Raw genomic sequence first — 23,410 nt, 5'->3', positions numbered from 1 at the left:
CAGCAATAGCTCGGCCTGTTCCTTTGATCTATCTAGACCCAGTTCAAAGATAACGATAAATTATAATTATGGACTGAATTCTCCTCTGGAAGTGAGTACAATATATAGTCTGGGGCAGCCAGCCTCCAATGGTCCTCACTTCCTGGTATTTACACCGCTGGTCAATCTCTGTGTGACCAATAGAAGTGAGCAGAAAAGTCGGTTTTCACTTCAGAGATGAGGTTGGAAAAGACACCATGGCTTCTGGCTTGGTGTCTGTCTGTCTCTCTCTCAGTTCATTCGTTCTGTGGGAAGCCAGCTGCCAAGTAATTAGCAGCTCTATGCAGAGGTCCAAGTCCTAAAGAACGGAAGCCTCCTGTCAACAGTTACTTGAGGGGGTTTGGCAGCAGATCCCCTGGGTCCTAGTCAAGCCTTCAGGTGACTACAGCCCTTGCTGACAGACTGACTGCAACCTCATCTAAAGCACTCCCAAATTCCTGACCCTCAGGAACTCTGTAAGATAAGAAATGTTGTTTTAAGCTGTAAGTGTTGTGGTAATTTTTATGCAACATGAATAACCAATACACTCTCCTTCTCCTCAAGAGTTCAAAATATATATACTTATTATGACAAGCACTGGGTGATTTACAGAATTCTGGAATAACCACTGGACATCTGAAACTAATCAACTATACTGGAATTAAAATGAAAAATTTAATTAAAGGGGCACCTCAATGGCTCAGTTGGTTGGGCGTCTGTCTTCGGCTCAGGTCATGATCTTGGGGTCGTGGGATCGAGCCCCTCATCAGGCTCCCTGCTCAGTGGGGAAGCTGCTTCTCCCTCTCCCTCTGACTCTCCCCATCCCCCACTTGTGCTCTAAGTAAATAAATAAAATCTTAAAAAAAAAATTAGAGATCAAAATTAGTATTAGTATCAAAGAGTATCAAAAAGTACCAAAATTAGTATTCCAGACAACAACATAGGCTCAGAACAGGAAAAACTTTTCTATGAGCTAAGAGTGGAGAGGTTTCATGAAGAAGCTAGAACTCCTGCTGAGTCTTCAAGGAAAGGCAGGCTTCAGCTAAGTGGATGGGAATACTGCAGCGAGGAAGAAACGAGTATGGCAAAGCGACGGCCTAGAAGAGGAGCACTCCTGGGAAAAGCTGGGAAATGAAGTGGTAAACCTGGAGACGGATCAAATTCAAGAGGTCTCTGAACATAGGACCAAGTTTAGCTTTTATCTTATAAGCAATGGACAGGCACTGAAGGTTTCTGAACAGGGAAGTAATATAATTAAAGCTGTGATTATGAGAAACTTTCTAAGAGTCCCCTCACCAACAAGCTTTCTGATGAAGAAACATTAATAATATACCTGGCCTAAGATATAACACATCTCATTTTGATGAAGGTACGAATCACTAATAGAATAAAATCATGTCTACAAAAATCAATTACAATGGAGAGTTAATTCTAGAATGATTTTAAAAACTCTAAATTACTTCTAAACTGCCAGAGCATTTGTATTTTATAATTAATACCCTTCATGTTCAAAATTTTTGTGTGACCCCAGTCAAATTCAGTGTTCGCTAAACATATACTATGTTAAAATAAAGAATTATTTTAAGACTTAGTGCTGAGCTCTGGCTACTCCTGAAGTAGGATCTCAGAAATATCCCTGTGCACTCCTTTCCTTTGTTTTCCTCTGACCTCATGTCAGATGTTCAAGTCTCAGATAATACCTTGACCTCTTTGGAGCAGATACTAGAAAAATCCAAATAAACAATTATACCAAGGTACCTATGCCATTCCTAGGCTCACACTCGTCCCTGATTCTAATTATAAAGTTAATATAAATCCTCACTTTGCATTCTCTTCATTAAAAAGTCAAACAAAATACATGCCTCCAAAGTAATTTTTAGAAACATGACCACAGGCAGGGTGGCCTCTGCTCTCACGGTAAATACTTACTGTGTGAGAACCGCTGCGTGATCGGGGTTCCAGGGTAAGGGTACGTCCGACTCTCCCACTGAATGTGTCCTTCCTGGACAGCCTTTATGAAACCGTGGTAACACTGGTGGGCTACACCTAAAGACAAAAGTAACAAAGCCCTCAGCCAGGATATTTTACTATTCAAATTATTAAAACTGCGTCTATTAACTGTCCTACCACTTTTATAAGATCTAAGTTTCTCAGAGGAACTCCAAATTTCTCTGATTTTTTATTCAAAGAAAGAAAACAGAATTTCAAAACTAGAAGATCCGATCCTTTTACTTTACCAAGGTTCAGGGAGGTTAAGTGTTACAAAGCTCGAGGTTACAAAATTAGCTCACACCGTAACTCCACTCCCCTTTAAGACACACCATGAGGCAACACATTAAATAATTGTTAGGGGCACCTGGCTCAGTTGGCAGAGCATGCGACTCTTGATCTCGGGGTCATGAGTTTGAGCCCCACAATGGGCACAGAGTTTACTTAAAAAATAAATAAATAAATAAAATAAAATAATTGGTATTATTTACTCCACAGCAAAGGGGCTCGGGGATAATTGAGCTTTGTGAGAATGCGCATGGTAAAACAGTGTCTGGAATATAAATAACAGGCATTCATAAATATCTACGGTTAAACCATGGCAACCAAGCATATTCCATCTTAAACAAAAAGATAATAATTAGCTTACAGGGAGTTATGAATTATGAATTTCTAACTAGGGAAAGCAATTTTAAAAAGTAAGAGCTTTTACTATAATGGTGGATATGTGTTATTATACATTTGTTCAAACCCACAGAATGTACACCCTAATGTAAACAATGGAACTTGGGTGATGATATGTCCATGAGGTTCACCAACTGTAACAAAGGTACCACTCTGCTGGGGGATCTTGATAGTAGGGGAGGCTGTAGATTTGGGGAAGACGGGGTATATGGGAAATCACTGAACTTTCTGCTAAATTTTGCTGTGAACCTAAAACCACTCTAAAAAATACATGCTATCTTTTTTTTAAAGTGAGAGCTTCATGTTTCTGGAACAATCTATCTTTTTAACACATGAAATGATTATCTTATTTCAAAGAGCAACATTTTGAATGAAGAGTACAACAAATTATGTTACACTTTGAAAGAACGTATCATTTTTTTTTAAAAGATTTTATTTATTTATTTGACAGAGATAGAGACAGCCAGCGAGAGAGGGAACACAAGCAGGGGGAGTGGGAGAGGAAGAAGCAGGCTCCTAGTGGAGGAGCCTGATGTGGGGCTCGATCCCGGAACGCCAGGATCACACCCTGAGCTGAAGGCAGACGCTCAACGACTGCGCCACCTAGGCGCCCCAACCCCTCTCTCTCTAATAAATAAATAAGTCTTAAAAAAAAATGTAATGAAACTGATTAACTGCTATCTATTAATTAAAAATACAATACACCTAGTAACTATAACATTTAGCCAAAGTTGAAATCTTGATTAGAAAATAGTAGAAAAACAGGAGAAACTCATTTTTAAATGTAAAAGATATGCATTGAGCCTGTACTGCTTACGCTAAAATTAAGCAGTAAATGCTTGCACAATCCCACATTTGCCACAATTAGCTACTTTAAGAAACAAAATGATATCCTCATAAAGAACATGGACTCTAAAGCTAGACTGCCTGAATGTGAATCTTTGATCCCCCATTTACTACCTGTGTGACCTTGGGTAAATTACTTAACTATGCCTCACACTCCCTTTCTTCACCTAATCCGCATTCTGCTGTGAGGACAGGAAAGCAGTCACTATACTGTCCAACAACAGAAAGAGGTATATTAACATTCGCTATACTGTTCGTTCGTTACCCCATATCCATCCTTACTGTGCCAGTTCAAGAACAATACAATTTACCAGATCAACTCTAAGAATATGCAGAAAAAGAATCTGTTTTAAAACTGCAAGTTGGATCAAATATCACAAAATTCAAGCTATTCATAAGACTAACCAGGATTAAGAGAAAAGGAAAATGCACAGAGTTAATTGTCTCACACTAAATTTTAGAACCACAGTACATTTACGGGAGAAAGGGAAAAATGAAATTGGGAGTTCAAAAATAAATCATTAAAACATATTTTAAATAAATAAATAAGCCTTTCCACTGTCCACAGTACCTTTGATAAGTCGATACCACTGTTTGCAGACAAGGGCTGCAGTTTTGTGCTCCTGGTATGGTGAAAGAAAGGACAAGATATACTCCAAAACCTCTTCTGGCAGTTCAGACATGGACCTGTTATGTCTCGTCTCTTCGGCCTCCAGCGCTGGGTGGGGCTCCTCATCCTGCTCCATTGTCCCTTCCAGCACAGCTTCTTCTTGGTCCACAGCCATGAAACTGTCATCTTCACTGTCCGAGGAGCTGGCCATGACATTCCACTCAAACAGCTATGCTGGGAAATGAACAAACATCAGTATACACTGTCAGAAGCTCTGAAACAACTCAGGCACACACATCCAAGCAGCACATGCTTTTAGACTCTCCATATGAAATCTGTTCCTTAGCACTTTCCCACACTAGCTGTGAGCACACACCCCCCATTTGACAGGTAGAGCTCAAATACCAAGCCCATCCCAAATATCTAACAAATCCCTAAAGACTTCTGATTGTGAAGACAGTTCTGTAACAGCTCCTCTAAGGCAAGTTTCTGACTGACAGACCGCAAAGGGGATAGCAACTAGACTCCCTTGGCATGATTCAAGACCTCAAACTTCAAGAGAAAAACAAACTGTGGGTCCTATAAAGAGTAATAACATTCTGAGGATGTGGATTAAAAAAGTTTTTCTAGCTTTTATGCAAGACAATTCACTTAAAAGGAAAACAAATGTTCTAAGAATAGGCTTAACTAGCTAAAATACCATATATAAGGCAATATTTATATTAGAAAGCATCAAAACAGATCCAGGGAGTAAAAAAACAGAAACAGTATATATGCCCATCAATAACAACAGATAAACTGTGGTATATTCACACAATGAAATTAACACAATGGAATACAGCAAAGAACTACAGACACCCACACAGACAAATATCTCAAACCTAATACTGAGTAACAGAAGAGTACATTACTACATGACCATGTTTATATCAAATTCAAAACTAGGCAAAATGAATTCATGCTACTGTAAGCAAGTGCTGCAGCAGTGCTGGTAAGTTGTTTCCTGATTGGGTAATGGTTACATAGCTATGTTCGGTCTGTGAAAAATCCAAGATGAGTATTAATGTTTAATGCACTTCTTTCTCTAAAGCTTACCAAAATAAGCCATTATCAACAGTTACCTCTCATGAAGGTAATTAATTTTTAAAAATCAGGGGCACCCAGGTGGCCTTCAGCTCAGGTGGGATCGAGCTCCACATGGGGCTCCCTGCTCAGTGGGGAGGCTGCTTCTCCCTCTCTGCTCAGCCACTGGCTGGGGGCTGCTCCAAAGCTGAGGCCCACCCCGAAGGGACTAAGGGATTTCTTTAGTATACTCCTTACAGATGGGCAGCAAGTCCTTTTTTTGAAGGGACATCTGAGTTCATTTTCTTATTTTCTAATACATCTATTCCCCTTGACCATACACAGCTACCCAGATCATTCACTACACCATCATCTTAAAATTTCCAGCATTCTCTCTAACACTGATTCAAAGAATAAAAAATAATGGGAAGAGAGGAGCAATCTTGAAGTATACTTGGGGCTTTGAGAAAGACCTGAAATGTTCCAGGGGTGCCTGGCTGGCTGTCAGTAGGGCACGCAACTCTTGATCTTGGGGTTGTAAATTCGAGCCCCACATTGGGTGTAGAGATTAATATATATTATATATATATATATATAACCTGAAATGTTCCCAAAGATGAGGGGGGTGGGGAGACCAAAGAACAGAAACTTCCCCCCTCATTTCTACTACTCTTGTAATTTATAAACAAATTATGTACAACATCTTGAAAACTCAAAGAATGATCACATTAAGGAAAATGAAAACATGAATCAGCTCATGAAGCCGCTCACTTCCAAGAAACTCATCTATCAAATTAGCTCATAATACTGCAATGTGTCCTAGCAAAGTGGCTGCTGGAATCCTGATGATGGAGAACAATTGGTGGCTAACTGGAAGTAGTAGAGTAGCCTAAGTCCTCCTAGCTGGGGGAGGAGGGACAGCAGCAAAGGGAAGGTGGCGCAATCCCCTCCTTTCCCCAAAAGTAGAGCACTGTTTACTGTAGATTTACTGTAATTCTATTAAGTGATCCTAGTTAACCCCCCACCTTGGGTGAGCTGTTTTTCCACGCGCTTAACTCACTAGAGGAAGGCCTTTCCATTTCTAGCCCTAACTCTTAGCCTAAAGAGTAGTCACATAAAATATAAAACAAAAATTAAAATTTTTTTTCTGGCCAAAAAAAAGGCAGCCTTTACTACTGAGGAAAAATTACTTGCCATATTCCCTCTTACTCTTTCCCCTCCAAGTTATCATTTCTCACTTCACACTGGCTATCTTTCCTAATTTATTGACTTTTTCATATTTTTAATCCCACTCAGCTCTGAAATTTACTAGGGAAAAGAGGCCAAAGAAACAGATTCCTTGAGTCTGGCTGCATCTTTCACATTTGAATTACACACAGCATCTTGAATACAGTTGTTCCTTTACTCAACAGCTTGACAGATTGTGAGGCTGGGGTCTGCTTCAGAACAAACTCAATCAGTGAAGGCTGCAAGAACTTATTTATAGAATACTATTTTTTTCCCCAAGCAAAAGAAATTTGTTTGGCCCAATAAAACTACTTCTTACTCTTTCCAAACCTTCTCAAAGTAACAATTAGCAAGCAAATGTAAAGGGACTCACACTTTTGTAATACCCAGTTTTAAGTAGTTCTCTCATTCAACCATTTCCCTGTCCACAAAAGCACCAAACCTGATGCTCCTGAGGGCATGTTTGAGAACTTGGCCCTGAGCACAGATGCCAATGAGAACACACAGGGATGGGCTCAGATGTGATTCCTCCATATTACACGCCCAGTACCAATTTGCACAGTCCCTCATTTTCACTTCCATGATTAGGTAATGAAATCATCACTCATATTCCCACAGGATATGGAGGCATTCTGAAACAGTTTTTGTTTTCTTCATGCCAAAAGCCGCCCTACAAAACAATTTGCATGTAATTGTTATTAACTCACTGAATGTGGTTTTCATGAAATCTTTTTTTTTTTTTTCAAAATCTTATTTCTTAAGTAATTTCTACACCCAATACAGGGCTCAAACTTTTAACTGCGAGATGAAGAGTCACACCCTGTATAGACTGAGCCAGCCAGGCACCCCAGTTTTCCTTAAATCTTTATTTTTTTTATTTTTTAAAGTACTCTCTACACCGAATGTGGGGCTCAAACCCACAACACTGAGCTCAAGAGGCACGCACTCCACAGACTGAGCCAGCCAGGTATCCCACTGACTGAGCCAGCCAGGCGCCGTATCATGAAGTCTTTAAAATATCCTCACGCTTCACATTTGTGTTAGACCTTTTTAGTTTCTCTAAGTTTTTGGAAGAAACCGCAAACTAAAGTCAACTTACTGGAATCTGAGGTCCTTGAAGGCAGAGACCATGTCTAGCCATCTTGTCTTGCTAGAATTTAGACATGTAAATGAGCACAAGGTTTACTGAAATTTCTACTCACACCACCCTGGTGCTGACTTTGCATTATTTCATACTAGAAATTACATCATCAGTACATCTGAGAATAGCAGACCCTACCCTTATATGTCACTGGATGCTGCCAAGATATTTTATTGGTCAGAATGAACATACCTCTTTGGCTCCTTGAATTTTGACCTTTTAAGGTGTACACTGGCCTGAGAGTCTGTGCCAGATTCCAGAGCCATACCCAATGACCTTTGGCTGGGTCAAGATGGGTGGTACTAAAGAAACCATTTATTTGGTCCAGTAGTATTACTACTATACTATACTATACTATACTACACTATATATAGTATACTGTGAGACTACACCCAACTAAATACAAATCACTTTTAAAAATCCAAATACATTGGGGCACCTGGCTGGCTCAGTTGGTAGAGCATGTGACTCTTGATCTCAGAGAGCTCAAGTCCCACACTAGGCACCGAGCTTATTAAAAAAAAAAAAAAAATCCATATACCTTGCCCATCTGAAGTATAAATTAAGGTTAAGATTTTGAGACAGGGAGGGGCGCCTGGGTGGCACAGCGGTTAAGCGTCTGCCTTCAGCTCAGGGCGTGATCCCAGCGTTCTGGGATCGAGTCCCACATCAGGCTCCTCCGTTATGAGCCTGCTTCTTCCTCTCCCACTCCCCCTGCTTGTGTTCCCTCTCTCACTGGCTGTCTCTATCTCTGTCAAATAAATAAATAAAATCTTTAAAAAAAAAAAAAAAGATTTTGAGACAGGGAGATCTGGCTACTGTTTCTACCTGTAACACTGTGTGACCCAGGATAGGTCACATAGAACGACATGCGAAAACCTCTTCACCCCTAAGCAATGAAAATTCCCTAACTACTTTATAAAGATTCTATAAAAGCAGCAGATATCAACAAACTACTCTGAACTCCTTGGAGGAAACTGGTTAACTTGTGAAGAGTTAAAATCAATTCACAGAAATTCAGGATGGGAATGAAACTACTCTGTTATTCATGTACAAGTTTTTTACCAGATCCTAGTACAATATTTGATTAACTGTGCCTTTGATTTCTGTACAACTAGACATCTGACAATCCTCTTGAAGTAAACATGTCTTTATGAAAATCAAAATATACTTGACTTACTAAAAGGAAGCTGAAGATTTAAAATGCAATCAAGATTATTCTTCACAATTTCAAAAAGCTAAAAAAAATGCAGTAAGGGAACCTCTCACTGACAGTAAGATAAAGCACTGAGACTTCCCTGAAGAACATGTGGCTGGATTGAATGCAAAAGCACCCACAGTCATCCCTCAACATGGGGCTTCTGAGGCTTCTGGAGCCAAGCAGCAACCCTGCACAGATGTCAACATGAACTCATGAAGTTACCCACCTCGGGAGCACTCATGTGAGCAAAAAGGTATTAAATGCTCCTCTTAAAAATATAAAATACTATGAAATGAAGACCACAATATGATTCAATCTAAGATGATAACAAGCCTTATTAATATACCACATTATAATTTATAAATTATACATATACATTTACATATACATTTATACATTATAATTGTACTAAGTCAAATGAAAAAGTTATAAAAAATGGTAAAATATAAATTTCTACCTTACTTCATGAGTTCAACAAATATCAGTGGGACATTTACTGTATGTGAAAATACTGTGCTTACATCCCATGGGAGTTAAAAAGAAGAGGACATGCCAGATGCCTGGGTGGCTCAATCGGTTAATCATCTGCCTTTTGGTGTTGGCTCAGGTCATGATTTCATCGAGGACCGAGGGCTCCACACTCAGTGGGGAGTCTGCTTGAGGATTCTCTGCCTCTGCCCCTGTCCCCACTCGCACGCATGTTCTCTCTCAAATAAATAAATCTTAAAAAAAAAAAAGGAGGATATGCCACTATTTCCTCTCGGGGACATTAACCTGGTAAGAGCCAAAGACACATAAATAATGAATACCAACACAGGACAGACCTGTGGTACAAACAAGGAGCTTTAGCAGTTCAGGGAAGGAGGAGATGGCTTCCACCTAGTCTGAGCCGGAAATTACACAAAGGCAAGCATTTCAACATTGAAGAATAGGTAGCATTTCAGAGAATGAAATGGGAGAAGGTGGAGGGATAAAGGTCTTCAAATTACTATCTCTTGAAATGATATTCTTTGCTATTTACAGAATTACCTTTAGGACAGAGGGTAAAAAACTATTTTTTACTCAATGGGTGTTTTACCATTTGCACACACTACTTAATATTTTATCGGCATTAACAGAAGCTCATAATCTGGAGACTCCTTAGTTCCTGACAGTCAATGTTTTGACAAAGTCTAGAAATAGAATCATTTGGCATAACTACTGTTGCTATTAGCAAACTGTGAGCTATTTTGACAAGCAAATTCAGAGAGCTGTTTCTATAAAGCATTCCAAACCCAGTAAGAGATTCAGCTGCAGTTTTTTCTTAAAAGTGGTTAACTCATCAATGTGTTATCAAATTAAGACTCCCTTTAATGAAATTGAGAAAGTAGTTTGCCAAACTATCCACTTAGTATACACTTTTATTCTTTACAATGACTGATGTTAAATGAAAGCACCTTATGACTTACAGAGTAGCAGAAATGGACCAGTTCTCAGGGCATTCTCCACATTCATATGTAGCAACCAAAGGATTTGTTATAACTCAGTATATGGTCAAGAAAAATGTGCTGGTTTCATGTCATGAACGGAAATACTCTAGGTTCTGATAATTCCATATGGAGGAACTACACATTCTAGGTTCAACAAAATGTTTCATGTGGTAGAAAGAATACAACATAATTTTTTTAAAAGATTATTTATTTATTTATTTATTTATTTATTTATTTATTTATTTATTTATTTATTTGACAGAGAGAGACAGCCAGCGAGAGAGGGAACACAAGCAGGGGGAGTGGGAGAGGAAGAAGCAGGCTCCCAGCAGAAGAGCCTGATGTGGGGCTCGATCCCATAACGCCGGGATCACGCCCTGAGCCGAAGGCAGACGCCCAACGACTGAGCCACCCAGGCGCCCCAGGATACAACATAATTTTAATACCCAAATTTATATTTTGTGAGAACTTGAATGTTTAGATTTTTTTTAAGTTTTAGATTTTAAGAGAAGACAGTGATAATGTACAAAGTACAGAATAATTAGAATTGCAATAATTTAACATATAACAGTAATTTTAAACAAAAGGCTTTCATTTGAAGTATAGTATGAATCAGACAGGAGTTACAGGAGAAAAAAGGTGCATTAAAGGGTGCACTATTTTGGGTTTGGAATTTTTTTCCCTCTCAAAAATAATTATTTAAGGGCACGTAGGTGGCTCAGTTGGTTAAGTATCTGCCTTCGGCTCAGGTCATGATCCCGGGGTCCTGGGACTGAGTCTCACGTCAGGCTCCCTGCTCTGCAGAAAGCCCGCCTATCTTTCTGCCTCTCTCTGTCTCTCATGGATAAATAAAATCTTTAGAAAATAGTAATTATTTAAGAAAGAAAAATGCAAAGGGGGCAAATAACCATACTGTAACAGTAGTAAACTGTATTAACTCAAAACTGACTGCATCATGCTATAAAAATGCTCAGAACATACTCTCCCCCTACGCTTTCACAATACTAAGTACCTGCCTGCAGTACTAGGTATTACTACACTGCAATTGTCTGTCTGCCTCTTCCTTCCCCTTAGTGCACAAAAGAAAATTGTTTTCTGCATCCATACAAGAGCTCAGCAAAAGGCTGTTGAATGAATAAACAAATACAACTTTATGAATTCATTTTAGAGTCAACGACAAAACCTAAATGTTAATTCCCACATATTCTAATGGAAAAAAAAAAACAAACTTCATATCAAAAAGTAAAATAAAAAAGAACCAATAAAAACAGAGTTCAGATAACTAAAAACTAATAAAACTAGAGGACGGAGGGTAAAAACAGGCATGAAGAAGTGGGAATTTTTATTCTTAAATTAAAAATGTACAGTATCTAAGCAAATCATTACTACTTTTAAGATGTTCAGATTTTCCTGCCATTATGTACCTCCCTTCTGACAACAAAAGAGGAGTGTGCAAAAACTGCTGCCGGCCAGGATTCTCTCAGCCTTTTGTGGAAAGATTCTATCACAATGGTTCCCAGACTTATGAATTTCACATATCAGCAATTTTTTTAGACTGACATAGGGTCAACAAATTTTATTTTCCCAAGTAAGGACAAGGAAAAAGAAAAAAAAAAAAAAAAAGACACCACACACACAAATCCTACCATTTAAATATCATAGCTTCACAGAGGAGATTTAAAAACCTGAACAAGGTAAAAGATCATAATCTTTCAATAAAAGCTTTCCCCTCCAAGAAAGGAAATCTTACACACATATATGCACACACCCTCAAGACAATGAGGGTGAATGAGTATTTTTGGGAACCACTACTATGGCATGATATTTCATTTTAACACTTTGCTTTATAGAAAAAAATACCCCATACTTAGAATACGTTTTAATCTGAATTTTATTTTTTATTAAGTTTTAATTTTAATTCCAGTATAGTTAACACACAGTGTTATCTTAGTTTCAGGTATACAATATAGTGATTCAACAATTCTATGCATTACTCAGTGCTCATCATGGTAAGTGTACTCTTTAATCCCCATCACCTATTTCCCCATCCCTCAACCCACCTCCCCTCTGGTAACCATCAGTTCGTTCTCTATAGTTAAGACTCTGTTTCTTGGTTTGTCTCTCTCCCTTTGCTCATTAGTTTTATTTTTTAAATTCCACATGAGTGAAATTATATGGTATTTGTCTTTCTCTGATTTATTTCACTTAGCATTATACTCTCTAGCTACATCCATGTTGTTGCAAATGGCAAGATTTCACTCTTTTTAATGGCTAAATAATATTATACACACACACACACACACACACGCATACACCACATCTTCTTTATCCACTCATCTACTGATGGACACTTGGGCTGTTTCCATAATCCGGCTGTTGAAAATAATGCTGCGATAAACATAGGGGTGCATGTATTCCTTTGAATTAGTGTTCTGGTATTTTTGCAGTAAATACCCAGTAGTGCAATTACTGAATCACAAGGTAGTTCTACTTTTAACTTTTTGAGGAACCTCCAAACTGTTCTTCAGAGCGGCTGCACCAGTTCGCATTCTCACCAACAGTGCAAGAAGGTTCCTTTCTCCTTCACATCCTCACCAACACTCGTTGTTTCCTGTGTTTTTGATTTTAGCCATTCTGACAGGTGTGAGGTGATAGCTCATTGTGGTTTTGATCTGTATTTCCCTGACGATGAGTGACGTCGAGCATCTTTTCATATGTCTGTTGGCCATTTGTATGTCTTCTTTGGAGACATGTCTATTCATGTCTTCTGCCCCTTTTTTTTCTGCCCATTTTTTAACTGATTTGGTTTTTGGGTGTTGAGTTGTATCAGTTCTTTATATATTTTGAATACTAACCCTTTATCGGATATGTCATTTGCAAATATCTTCTTCCATTCAGTAGGCTGCCTTTTAGTTTTGATGACTGTTTCCTTTGCTGTACAGAAGCTTTTTATTTTGAGGCAGTCCCTGTAGTTTATTTTTGCTTTTGTTCACCTCACCTCAGAAGCCACATCTAGAAAGATGTTGCTGCTATGGCTGATGTCAGAGAAACTGCTGCCTGTTCTAGAATTTTTATGACCTCAGGTCTCCTTGACCCATTTTGAGTTTACTCTTGTGTGTGGTGTAAGAAAGTGGTCCAGGGGCGCCTGGGTGGCTCAGTCGTTAAGCATCTGCCTTCGGCTCAGGGCGTGATCCCGGCGTTATGGGATCGAGTCCCACATCAGGCTCCTACACTGGAAGCCTGCTTCTTCCTCTCCCACTCCCCTTGCTTGTGTTCCCTCTCTCGCTGGCTGTCTCTATCTCTGTCAAATAAATAAATAAAATTAAAAAAAAAAAAGTGGTCCAATTTCATTCTTTCGCATGTATATGTCCAGTTTTCCCAATATCATTTGTTGAAAAGATTTGTCTTTTTTCCCACTGCAATATTCTTTCCTCCACTGTCAAAGGTTAATTAACCATATAATTGTGGGTTTGAGTTTTTTATTCTGTTCCATTGATCTATGTGCCTGTTTTTGTACCAGTACCATACTGTTTTGATTGCTACGGCTTTGTAATTATAGTATCATGTCATCTGCAAAGAGGGAAAGTTTTACTTCTTCCTTACCAATTTGGGTGCCTTTTATTTCTTTTTGTTGTCTGACTGCTGTGGCTAGGACTTCCAGTACTATGTTGAATAAAAGTGGTGATAGTGGCCATCTTTGTCTTGTTCCTGACCTTAGGGAAAAAGCTCTGTTTTTCCCCGTTGAGTATGATGTTAGCTGTGGATTTTTCACATAAGGCCTTTATTATAATAGTTGAGGTATGTTCCCTCTGAACCTACTTTGTCAAGGGGTTTTTATCAGGAATGGATGTTATGCTTTGTCAAATGCTTTTTCTGCACCTACTGAAATGATTATATGGGGGCTTTGTTTGTTTTTTGTTTTTTTCCTCTAAAGATTCATTTATTCCAGAGAGAGAAAGAGAGCGCGCATGCACGCTGGGGGAGGGGCAGAGGGGGAGGGAGAAGGACAAGCAGACTCTGGGCTGAGTATGGAGCTCCTAGCAGAGCTTGATCCCACGACCTGAGCAGAAACCAAGAGCCTGACACCCAACCAACTGAGCCACCCAGGCACCCATTTTTTGTTTTTAAATAGGCTCCACTTAAAAGTTTCCCGATGCAGGGCTTGAATTCATGACACTGAGATCAAGACCTGAGCTGAGATCAAGAGTTGGGTGCTTAACTGACGGAGCCACCCAGGCACCCCATGACCATGTTTTTTTCCTTTCTCTTATTGATGTGATGTATCATGCTGATTGATTTATGAATATCAAACCATTCTTGCATCCCAGGAATAAATCCCACCTGATCGTAGGGAATGATTCTCTTAATGCATTGTTGGATTCGGTTTGCTAGTTTGTTGTTGAGGATTTTGGCATCTATGTTTATCAGAGATATTGGCCTATAGTTCTCTATTTTTTGTGGTGGATTTAACTGGTTTTGGAATCCGGGTAATGTTGGTCTCATAGAATGAATTTGGAAGTTTTTCTTTCTCTTCTATGTTTTGGAATACTTTGAGAAGAATAGGTATGAACTCTTTTTGAAATGTTTGGTTAGAATTCACCTGTGAAGTCCCCTGATCGAGCACTTTTGTTTGTTTTTCCCATGTGGGGGGAAGGAGAGACTCTCCTGAGTGAGGAGCCTGACCCAGGGCTTGATCCCATGACCCCGACCGAGATCGTGACCTGAGCCGAAACCAAGAGTCAGATGCTTAACTAACTGAGCCACACAGGTGCCCTGGGTTTAAACATTTTAAATAAATATTGCTAATTCAAATACATTCTTGAACTTTTTCTTCTTCTGTATGAACTTCTCCTTCTGAAAGAAATACTTAAACAAGTATTTACTTGTATAAAGTAAAATGAATTTGTTAAAAAAATTACTCCTTCCATTGAAGTAGATCTGCAATGGATAAGTGAACCAGAAGGCTGTTAGCCTTTCTTAAAACTAAAGCCATGAAGTGGTGATTGCTTTAATCGATCCTTAATGCAGGGGAGACTTAAGTTGTCTTTATTATTTCATTCTTTCTACTGGACCTTGAAGAGTTTGCTAGCTTACATAATTTTGGAATGAAGTTTAGACTTATTCTTTTTTTTTTTTTTTTTTTTTGGTTGTTTGAAAGTAGCACAAAATAGCCTCTTGTGTGAGAACCTGATGCTTAAAACTTTAGCTTCTATGGAAAGTTTTGAAACTGTATGGTATGCTTATAATACTCCCAATAATAGTAATAAAATCTAATGTATTTGATTGCAATTTAAAAGAAAAAAAAGTGCTATGGTTAAATCTTATTAAAAATACAGACCTTCAGAATTTAGTGGGGAAAGCACAAGAGTTTTAAAAAATTGTAAATTAAAAAGCATTATGAAAAGAGCATCTAAGATATCTTTTTAAGATTTATTTATTTGAGACAGCATGCAAGAGGGGGTGGAGAGGGGCAGAGGGAGAGGGAGAGACAGTCTTAAGCAGACTCTGTATTGAGGGCCAACGCCGAAATGGAGCTTGATCTCACGACCCTGAGATCAGGACCTGAGCTGAAACCAAGAGTTGGACACTCAGTGAACTGTGTTACCCAGGTTCCCCAAGAGCAGCTAAGATATTTCAAAAGAAATCAGGTTGCATTCATCTTGCATGTACTCTTGCCAGTAGCCATCATTCCCTCTGTTTTTGTAGCATTAGGAAATGGTTTCCCAGCATACTGGAAACAGCTAGCTTTGTTAAAAATAAAATTCACCAAATAAATAAATAAATAAATAAATAAATAAATAAATAAATAAAATTTGCCACCAACTGAACAACCTAGTAGAAATGGATAAACTCCTAGAAACATGTAACCTACCAAAACTGAAGCAGGAAGAAATAGAAAATTTGAATAGATCATGGAAAATGGTATGGTAGTTCCTTAAGAAATTAATCAGAATTACCATATCCTGCAATTACATTTCTGAATGTGTACCCAAAAGAACTGAAACGACAGACTGAAAGAGATTATTTGTACAGCCATGTTCACAACAGCATTGTTAACAATAGCAAAAAGGTGGAGATAACCCAAACATCCATCAGCTGATAAATGGATAAACAAAATGTAGTATATACACACAATGGAATATTATTCAGCCTTAAACAGGAATGAAATTCTACACCTGCTATAACATGAAGAAGCCTGAAGACATTATGCTAAATGAACTGGCCAGACATACAAGGGTAAATACTGCGGGATTCCACTTACGTGAGGTGCCTACCGTAGTTAATAAATTTAGACGCAAAACAGAATGATGGCTGCCAGGGGCTGAGGGGAGGGGAGAACAGATATGGGTATGGAATTTCAGTTAAGGAAGATGAAAATATTCTGGGATGGATAGTCGTGATAGGCAACAATGTGAATATACGCAGTGCCATTTAACTGCAACTTAAAAATTATTAAGATGGTAAATTTTACGTATATTTTACAATTTTTTTAAAAAACTGTATAGAACACGGATGCACAATTCAAAAGATAGTAAAATGAACCACTGTGTACCCACATCCAAGTTAGGAAATAAGACATGACCGGGATATCTAGCCTCTGTATCCCCCTCATTATCATCCACCTCCGACTCAACCAAAAGTAATCGCTGTGCTATTTTATCACTCTCTTACTTTTCCTTAACCTTTACCACATAAGGATATGACAAAGAAATATATTCCTAAGCAATAAATTGTTTAGCTGCTGGATGTAGCTGTAGTTCATTTTCACTACAATGTAAAATTATTGTTTGAAGACATCACAATTTATCCATTCTACTGTTGAAAGAAATCAGTGTCTCCAATGTTTGCTCATATGAAATAACGAGCTTTTTTAAAAGTTTCTGTAGATTAGGAGTTGCTTTCAAACTTTCCTGACAGCAAACACAGTAAGAAAATACATTTTATCTCACAAATCAGTTCACCTACAGATACAGATATATAATTGGGAATAAGTTTCTCAAACTAATACCCTTACAATGAAGTACACTAATATTTTCTGTTGTATTTAACACTTACGCAAACTGTTGGTCAAGTGCCATTAAACTGCCTTCATTCTTACTACGGAGCTACAAGCCATAAATTGAAAACAATGCTCTAGAATACACGCTTCGGAGTGAAATGTTTAGGAGTGAAATCACAGGATGTAGGTACAGGCATGTACATCTCTAGAGGTAATGTCAAACTGTCTTCCAAAGTCATTATTCCAATTTACACTCCCACCTACAGTGTATGCAACAAGTGATTTCAATTTAATTTTTTTATTTATTGATTTTTCAGTAATCTCTATATCTAACATGGGGCTCTAACTCATGACCTGAGATCAAGAGTCGCATGCTCTTCCAACTGAGACAGTCAAGTGCTCCAATTTGATTTTATTTTAAAATCATAAATGAGTTTTAAAAGTTTATCAAATGTTTTTGCTGCAATTATTAAAATATATGGTTTTCTGATAGTTTATTGAAGTAAATTATATTAATTGCTTTACTAATGTTAAAATAAGCTTGCATTCCTCAGATAAACTGAACTAGACCATGATTTATTGTATTTTTTATAATGCTGGATTCAGTTTGCTCATGTTTGGTTTAGAATTTTTGTATCTATGTTCCTGAGAGAGACATGGCCTATAATTTTTCTTTCTTGTATTGTCTATCTCTGGTTTTGGAATCAAAATCATGCTAGTTTTATAAAATGATCTGGGGACTGTTCCTTTTCCCCCCATTATCTAGAAGAGTTTAAATAAAACAGGAGATTATCTGCTTGTTGAATATCTGGCAGAATTCACTTGTAAATCTTATAGGCCTAGAGTTTTCCTTGTAAGATTTTCCAGATTTCCCTGGATTCCATTTCTTGTGTAATAGGACAACTTGAGCTTTCTGGGTTTTTTTTTTTTGTTGTTGTTGCTGTTGTTTTTTTAAGATTTTATTTATTTATTTGACAGAGAGAGAGACAGCCAGCGAGAGAGGGAACACAAGCAGGGGGAGTGGGAGAGGAAGAAGCAGACTCCCAGCAGAGGAGCCTGATGTGGGGCTCGATCCCAGAACGCCGGGATCACGCCCTGAGCCGAAGGCAGATGCCTAACGACTACGCCACCCAGGCGCCCCAAGCTTTCTGGGTTTTTTTGAGTCAATTTTGTAAGTCCTATCTTTTTCTAGAAATGTACACTTCATCTAAGATAAAACATACGAGCCAGAATCAACTACAGCTTTCATTACCCATAGAATTTAAACAGACTATTGACAAAACACAGAAATGAACTATACAGATGTCATCTAAGTAATTGGTAAATACCCTTAAACAAGGTGTATATATACACTGAAAACTTTCAATCTATGATGAGCATCTAACTTTTTCTAATCTTCTAATCTCCAACAGATGTCCCTAAAAAGTCCGTTCACTTACACAGCCCTCATCTTTCTGTGACCTGCTCCTAAATTCCATTTTAACTTCCTTTCTTCCCCATTACATGGTACACTACTTGAGAAAAGAGGCCAAGTCATGTTCATCTCTGTAACATCTGGCACATTAGTAGGTACCTTATCAATATAAAAACTTTTTTTTAAAGATTATTTATTTATTTGACAGAGAGAGAGTCAGTGAGAGAGGGAACACAAGCGGGGGTAGTGGGAGAGGAAGAAGCAGGCTCCCAGCGGAGCATGGAGCCCGATGTGGGGCTCGATCCCAGGACTCTGGGATCACATCCTGAGCTGAAGGCAGACGCTTAACGACTGAGGCACCAAAGAGCCCCTAAAAACTTTTTTTTTTAAAGATTTATTTATTTTGGAGCGAGAAAGAGAATGCAAGCAGGGGGAGAGGCAGGAGGGAGAGAATCTCAAGCAGACTCCCCACTGAATATGGAGCCTGACATGGGGCTCAATCCCAGGACCCTAAGATCATGACCTGAGCCAAAATCAAGGGTTGGATGGTCAACCAACTGAGCCACACAGGCACCTCTAAAAACTTTTTTAATGAATGAAGATCAAAAGGTCCCTTACTGAAGAGGTTAGTGTTACTCCCCTTAGCTTGCCACTCTTAAGGTATTTAGTGGTGAAGGTGAAGGACTCCTATTGGATTGTTTCACATAGCCCTCCTTGTGACCAAAAGCACAAAATCCGTAAGACAGTTTGCTTACTTGGAAGTAGGACATAAAACAGGTTTTCCTTCAGATAAAGTTTTGAACTGAAAATAAATCTTCATTTACTTGCTGTACCTAACTTCTAGCTAACCAAATGAGTTAACCCCCTAAGAATAAAACTATAAAATGAACAATAAGGATAACACCCAGAAACAAGGGTAAAAGTGCCAAGATATTATTCAATGCCAGATTTTGAATACCTGGATTCTTTGGAGATAACAACTATTCTTTATGAAAATCTGCACGTTAGATTTAGGGGCTTAGCTGATAAAAAAAAAAAAAAAAAAAAAAACACTAAACAGGCACCTGACCCCAAATCACCATCTTTTTTCTTTTTCTTTTTTTTTTTTTTAATTTATTTACTTGAGAGACAGTGAGAGAGCATGAGTACAGAGCGGGGCGGGGAGCAGAGGGAGAGAGAGAAGCAGACTCCGCTGCTCAGAGGGGAGCCCAACATGGGACTTGATCCCAGAACCCTGAGATCATGACCTGAGTTGAAGGCAGCCACTTCACGAACCGAGCCACCCAGATGCCCCCAAATCACCATCTTTTAATAGTGATAAGTCCCAGAAGAAAAATATTAAAAAGCCCAGTTTTGATCACATTTTTAGACAAACTTAAGATCTTCTATTCCTTTGGGAATTTTCTTGAAATGATAAACACACAAAATACTGAGGAGGAAGTCATCACCCTCTGTTAGGGACTGAATGTTTGTTCCCCCTCAAATTCATACGTTGAAGCCCTAACCCCAATGGTATGTGGAGATAGGGCATTTTGGAGGTAATTAGGGTTAGATGGAAGTCATGAACGTAGGGCCCTTAATGGGATCAGGGCCCTTATAAGACGAGCCACCAGAGAGTTTTCCCTTTCCCTTTCCCTTTCCCTCTCTCCCCCAGCCTCCAAAGAGGTCACGTGAGCACACAAGCAGATGGTATGCACTTACAAGTCAAGAGAAAAGGTTTCAGAATGAACACGACCTTACTAGCACCCTGATCCTGGACATCTTAGTCCGGAAATATGAGAAATACGTTGCTGGTGTTTAAGCCACCTGGCCTATGGTATTTTGTCTTGGCAGCCCAAGCTAGGACACTCTCCTTCCAAACACCTCATAAAAAAATGCTAACATAAGTACATAGGAAGTAAGCCACAGTGGATTTATAGCACAACAAACTAATATTTTTTTTTAAGATTTTATTTTTAAGCAATCTCTACACCCAACATGGAACTCAAACTCACAACCCTGAGATCAAGAGTTGCACGCTCCACCAACTGAGCCAGCCAGATGCCCCATTAAACTAACATTTTAAAGAAAGTATAGAGGGCACCTGGGTGGCTTAGTCAGCTAAGCATCTGCCTTTGGCTTAGGTCATGATCCTGGAGTCCTGGGATAGAGTCCCACATCAGGATCCTTCTTCCGGGGGGGAGTCTGCTTCTCCCTCACCCTCTGCCTCCTCCTCCCTGCCCATTCTCCGTCTCTCTCTCGCAAACAAATAAATAAAGTCTTGTAAAAAATAAAAGAAAGAAAGCATATAGGATGGGTTACTGTTTAAATCTTATTACCTTTAATATTTAGTCACTTTTGATGCAGCATATTTTTGCCTTAGAAAAGATCTATTGATCTAGCGATGCCCTTTTATATTGTGTTCCTTTGTCCGCCCAGAAAAGTTACTGATAGGGGCACCTGGGTGGCACAGCGGTTAAGCGTCTGCCTTCGGCTCAGGGCGTGATCCCGGCGTTCTGGGATCGAGCCCCACGTCAGGCTCCTCCGCTGGGAGCCTGCTTCTTCCTCTCCCACTCCCTGCTGTGTTCTCTCTCTCGCTGGCTGTCTCTATCTCTGTCGAATAAATAAATAAAATCTTAAAAAAAAAAAAAAGTTACTGATAAATTGACTGATTCTGGGATAACAAATAGGTATGGGGAGGGAGAGAAACAAATGAAATAAAAATGTCACTGTCCCTCAGCCACCTTCAGTAAAATTTGCTACATATACTGAGAGTTTTGTTTATACTTAAAAATGATATTGCCTGACTGGCTCAGTAGATGGAGCCCACGACTCTTGGTCTCCAGGTTGTGGGTTTGAGCCCCAGGTTGGGTAGAGAGATTACTTAAAAATAATACCTTTTTAAAAAAATGACATTGTACTTACATGTTAAAATTTTTAAATTTTAGGAAAACAGATAATAATAATTATTATATAATAAATTTTAGGAAAGCAGATAATAATAATTATTATATAAATTATATAATAAAGAAAGATCAAATATACCCAAAAAAGAGCATTTATGGAACAGATAAAAAGACTTAATGGATTAAACTTTGATATGTCACCTGGACAGAAAGTAAATAAAGTTATCCTCCTGGACCTTAGAAAATATATCTTATTTGGTTTAATTCTTCCTATAACAATATGATAATGAATAAAATTACCAGACAATAGCTGCCAAAGCATTCCAAGGATTTAATAAGATTAACGTCTCTCTCTCACAAATTTCAATTCAGTCATTTTGAGCTACTTGTTCCTGTAATAGACTCAGCTCTTTTCCTATCTCTGGGCTTTCCTCTTGCTGGCTACCCCGCCTTCCTAAAATACGCTTCTCCTACTTGCCAGCTTGGCAAATTCCTACTTGTTATTTAAGAGTTATCTCTTTTGTGAGGTGCTCCCATCCCCTCCAGCTCATTAAGTATTCCTTCGGGCCTTCTATTCATTTTGTATAGTATCTTCATTATCTTAGAGCTGTATAAATATTTGTTGCGTTAGGTGGCCTACAAGACCTAAGCCAACATTAGATAAATAACACAGATAGTTCCCACTTTTCATCACTACACAAGTTCCAATTCTACTCATTAATAACTTGCCTAATTAAAAGCCATATTTCACTTCTTATTGCTATGGTTTCCAATAAAGTCCAGACAAACGCAGCAGCATAAAAGGTAATCAGGATTCAACATACAGCCAGAATTCTGCTTTCGGGCAGACCATGTGCGTTAAGATAGGGTGTGTAGGACATGTGAAATGACCAATGCCAACCGCACTTTTGTATGTGCTGCATCTTACTGTACTTCAGATGGGTAATATGATGCCTGGAAATCTTTAACACCCTAATTTAAATTTAAGAGTCCACATTTAAAAGGATGGAGTCAGGAAAACTGATTTCCAACTTTGATCTTCTTTAAATTTGCTGTGATCTGAGGGAAACTGATTTTGCATACTGTAACAATTAGCTGGTAAAAAAGAAAAAAAAATCCACCAGAAATTTCAAATGGGGCATTTTGTATCATTTCTATGAAAATAAGTGAAGACTGTGCAGAATATAAATGTATTCAAAGAAATCTCATTAATATTGAATTCAGCTAAGGCACCTGGGTGGCTCAGTCGGTGAAACGTCTGCCTGTGGCTCAGGTCATGATCTCAGGGTCCTGGGATCGAATCCTGCATCAGGCTCCCTGCTCAGTGGGGAGTCTGCTTCTCCCTCTACCCTTACCCCGTGCTTGTGATCTCATTCTCTCTCTCACTCTCAAATAAACAAAATCTTTAAAAACATATATATTGAATTCAGCTACCAGACAGAAATATGCGAAGGCAAAATTTTGTCCTTACTTAAAATTGATTCTACAGACAAAACTAATGCCCTCAGACAACACCTTACTGGTGTCTGGAGTCAAAGGCCAATTGTATGGTCTGTTCTAAACAGCTGACTTTTAAATATTCTTTAAAAGAAACCCACAAGAACATAATATAAAACAAAATAGTCCTAATTTCACTGCTTCACTGTACTTCTCTGGATCAGCATACAAACTCTAAAATCAAACTGACATGCATTTACAGAATTCCCATTCACACAATAACATCGTCATACAGAAGAAAGATGATGCTTATGTTATTAAGAGTTATCCACTTCTCTGTTACCTCTTTTAGGCTGGAAACCATAAATCCAAACTTCAGGAGAAATAAGTAGAGAATGCATGAAGATGAACCAGAAGCAAAGAGGTA

General features: G+C 38.6%; 1 protein-coding gene across 2 annotated transcripts in view; it reads right to left on the bottom strand.

The window, feature by feature from the left end:
- Window positions 1–23,410, bottom strand: part of FBXO42 (F-box protein 42) — a 92,246-nt gene that overhangs the window by 39,876 nt on the left and 28,960 nt on the right. Inside the window, exons 2-3 of one of the 2 annotated variants that reach the window (XM_045804285.2) lie at window positions 4,109–4,381; window positions 1,948–2,064 (exon numbers count right to left, since the gene is read on the bottom strand). In XM_045804285.2, coding sequence (XP_045660241.2) covers window positions 1,948–2,064; window positions 4,109–4,358 — 367 coding nt within the window. In that variant the 5' untranslated portion in view covers window positions 4,359–4,381. The remainder of the gene's footprint in view (window positions 1–1,947; window positions 2,065–4,108; window positions 4,382–23,410) is intronic. The other variant, XM_045804287.2, reaches the window with a different exon arrangement.

The sequence above is a fragment of the Ursus americanus genome, chromosome 33 (genome assembly GCF_024610735.1).
Source record: "Ursus americanus isolate L20-20 chromosome 33, mUrsAme1.1.p, whole genome shotgun sequence".
Lineage (NCBI taxonomy): Eukaryota > Metazoa > Chordata > Mammalia > Carnivora > Ursidae > Ursus > Ursus americanus.
This window is presented reverse-complemented; position numbering and strand designations above follow the sequence as displayed.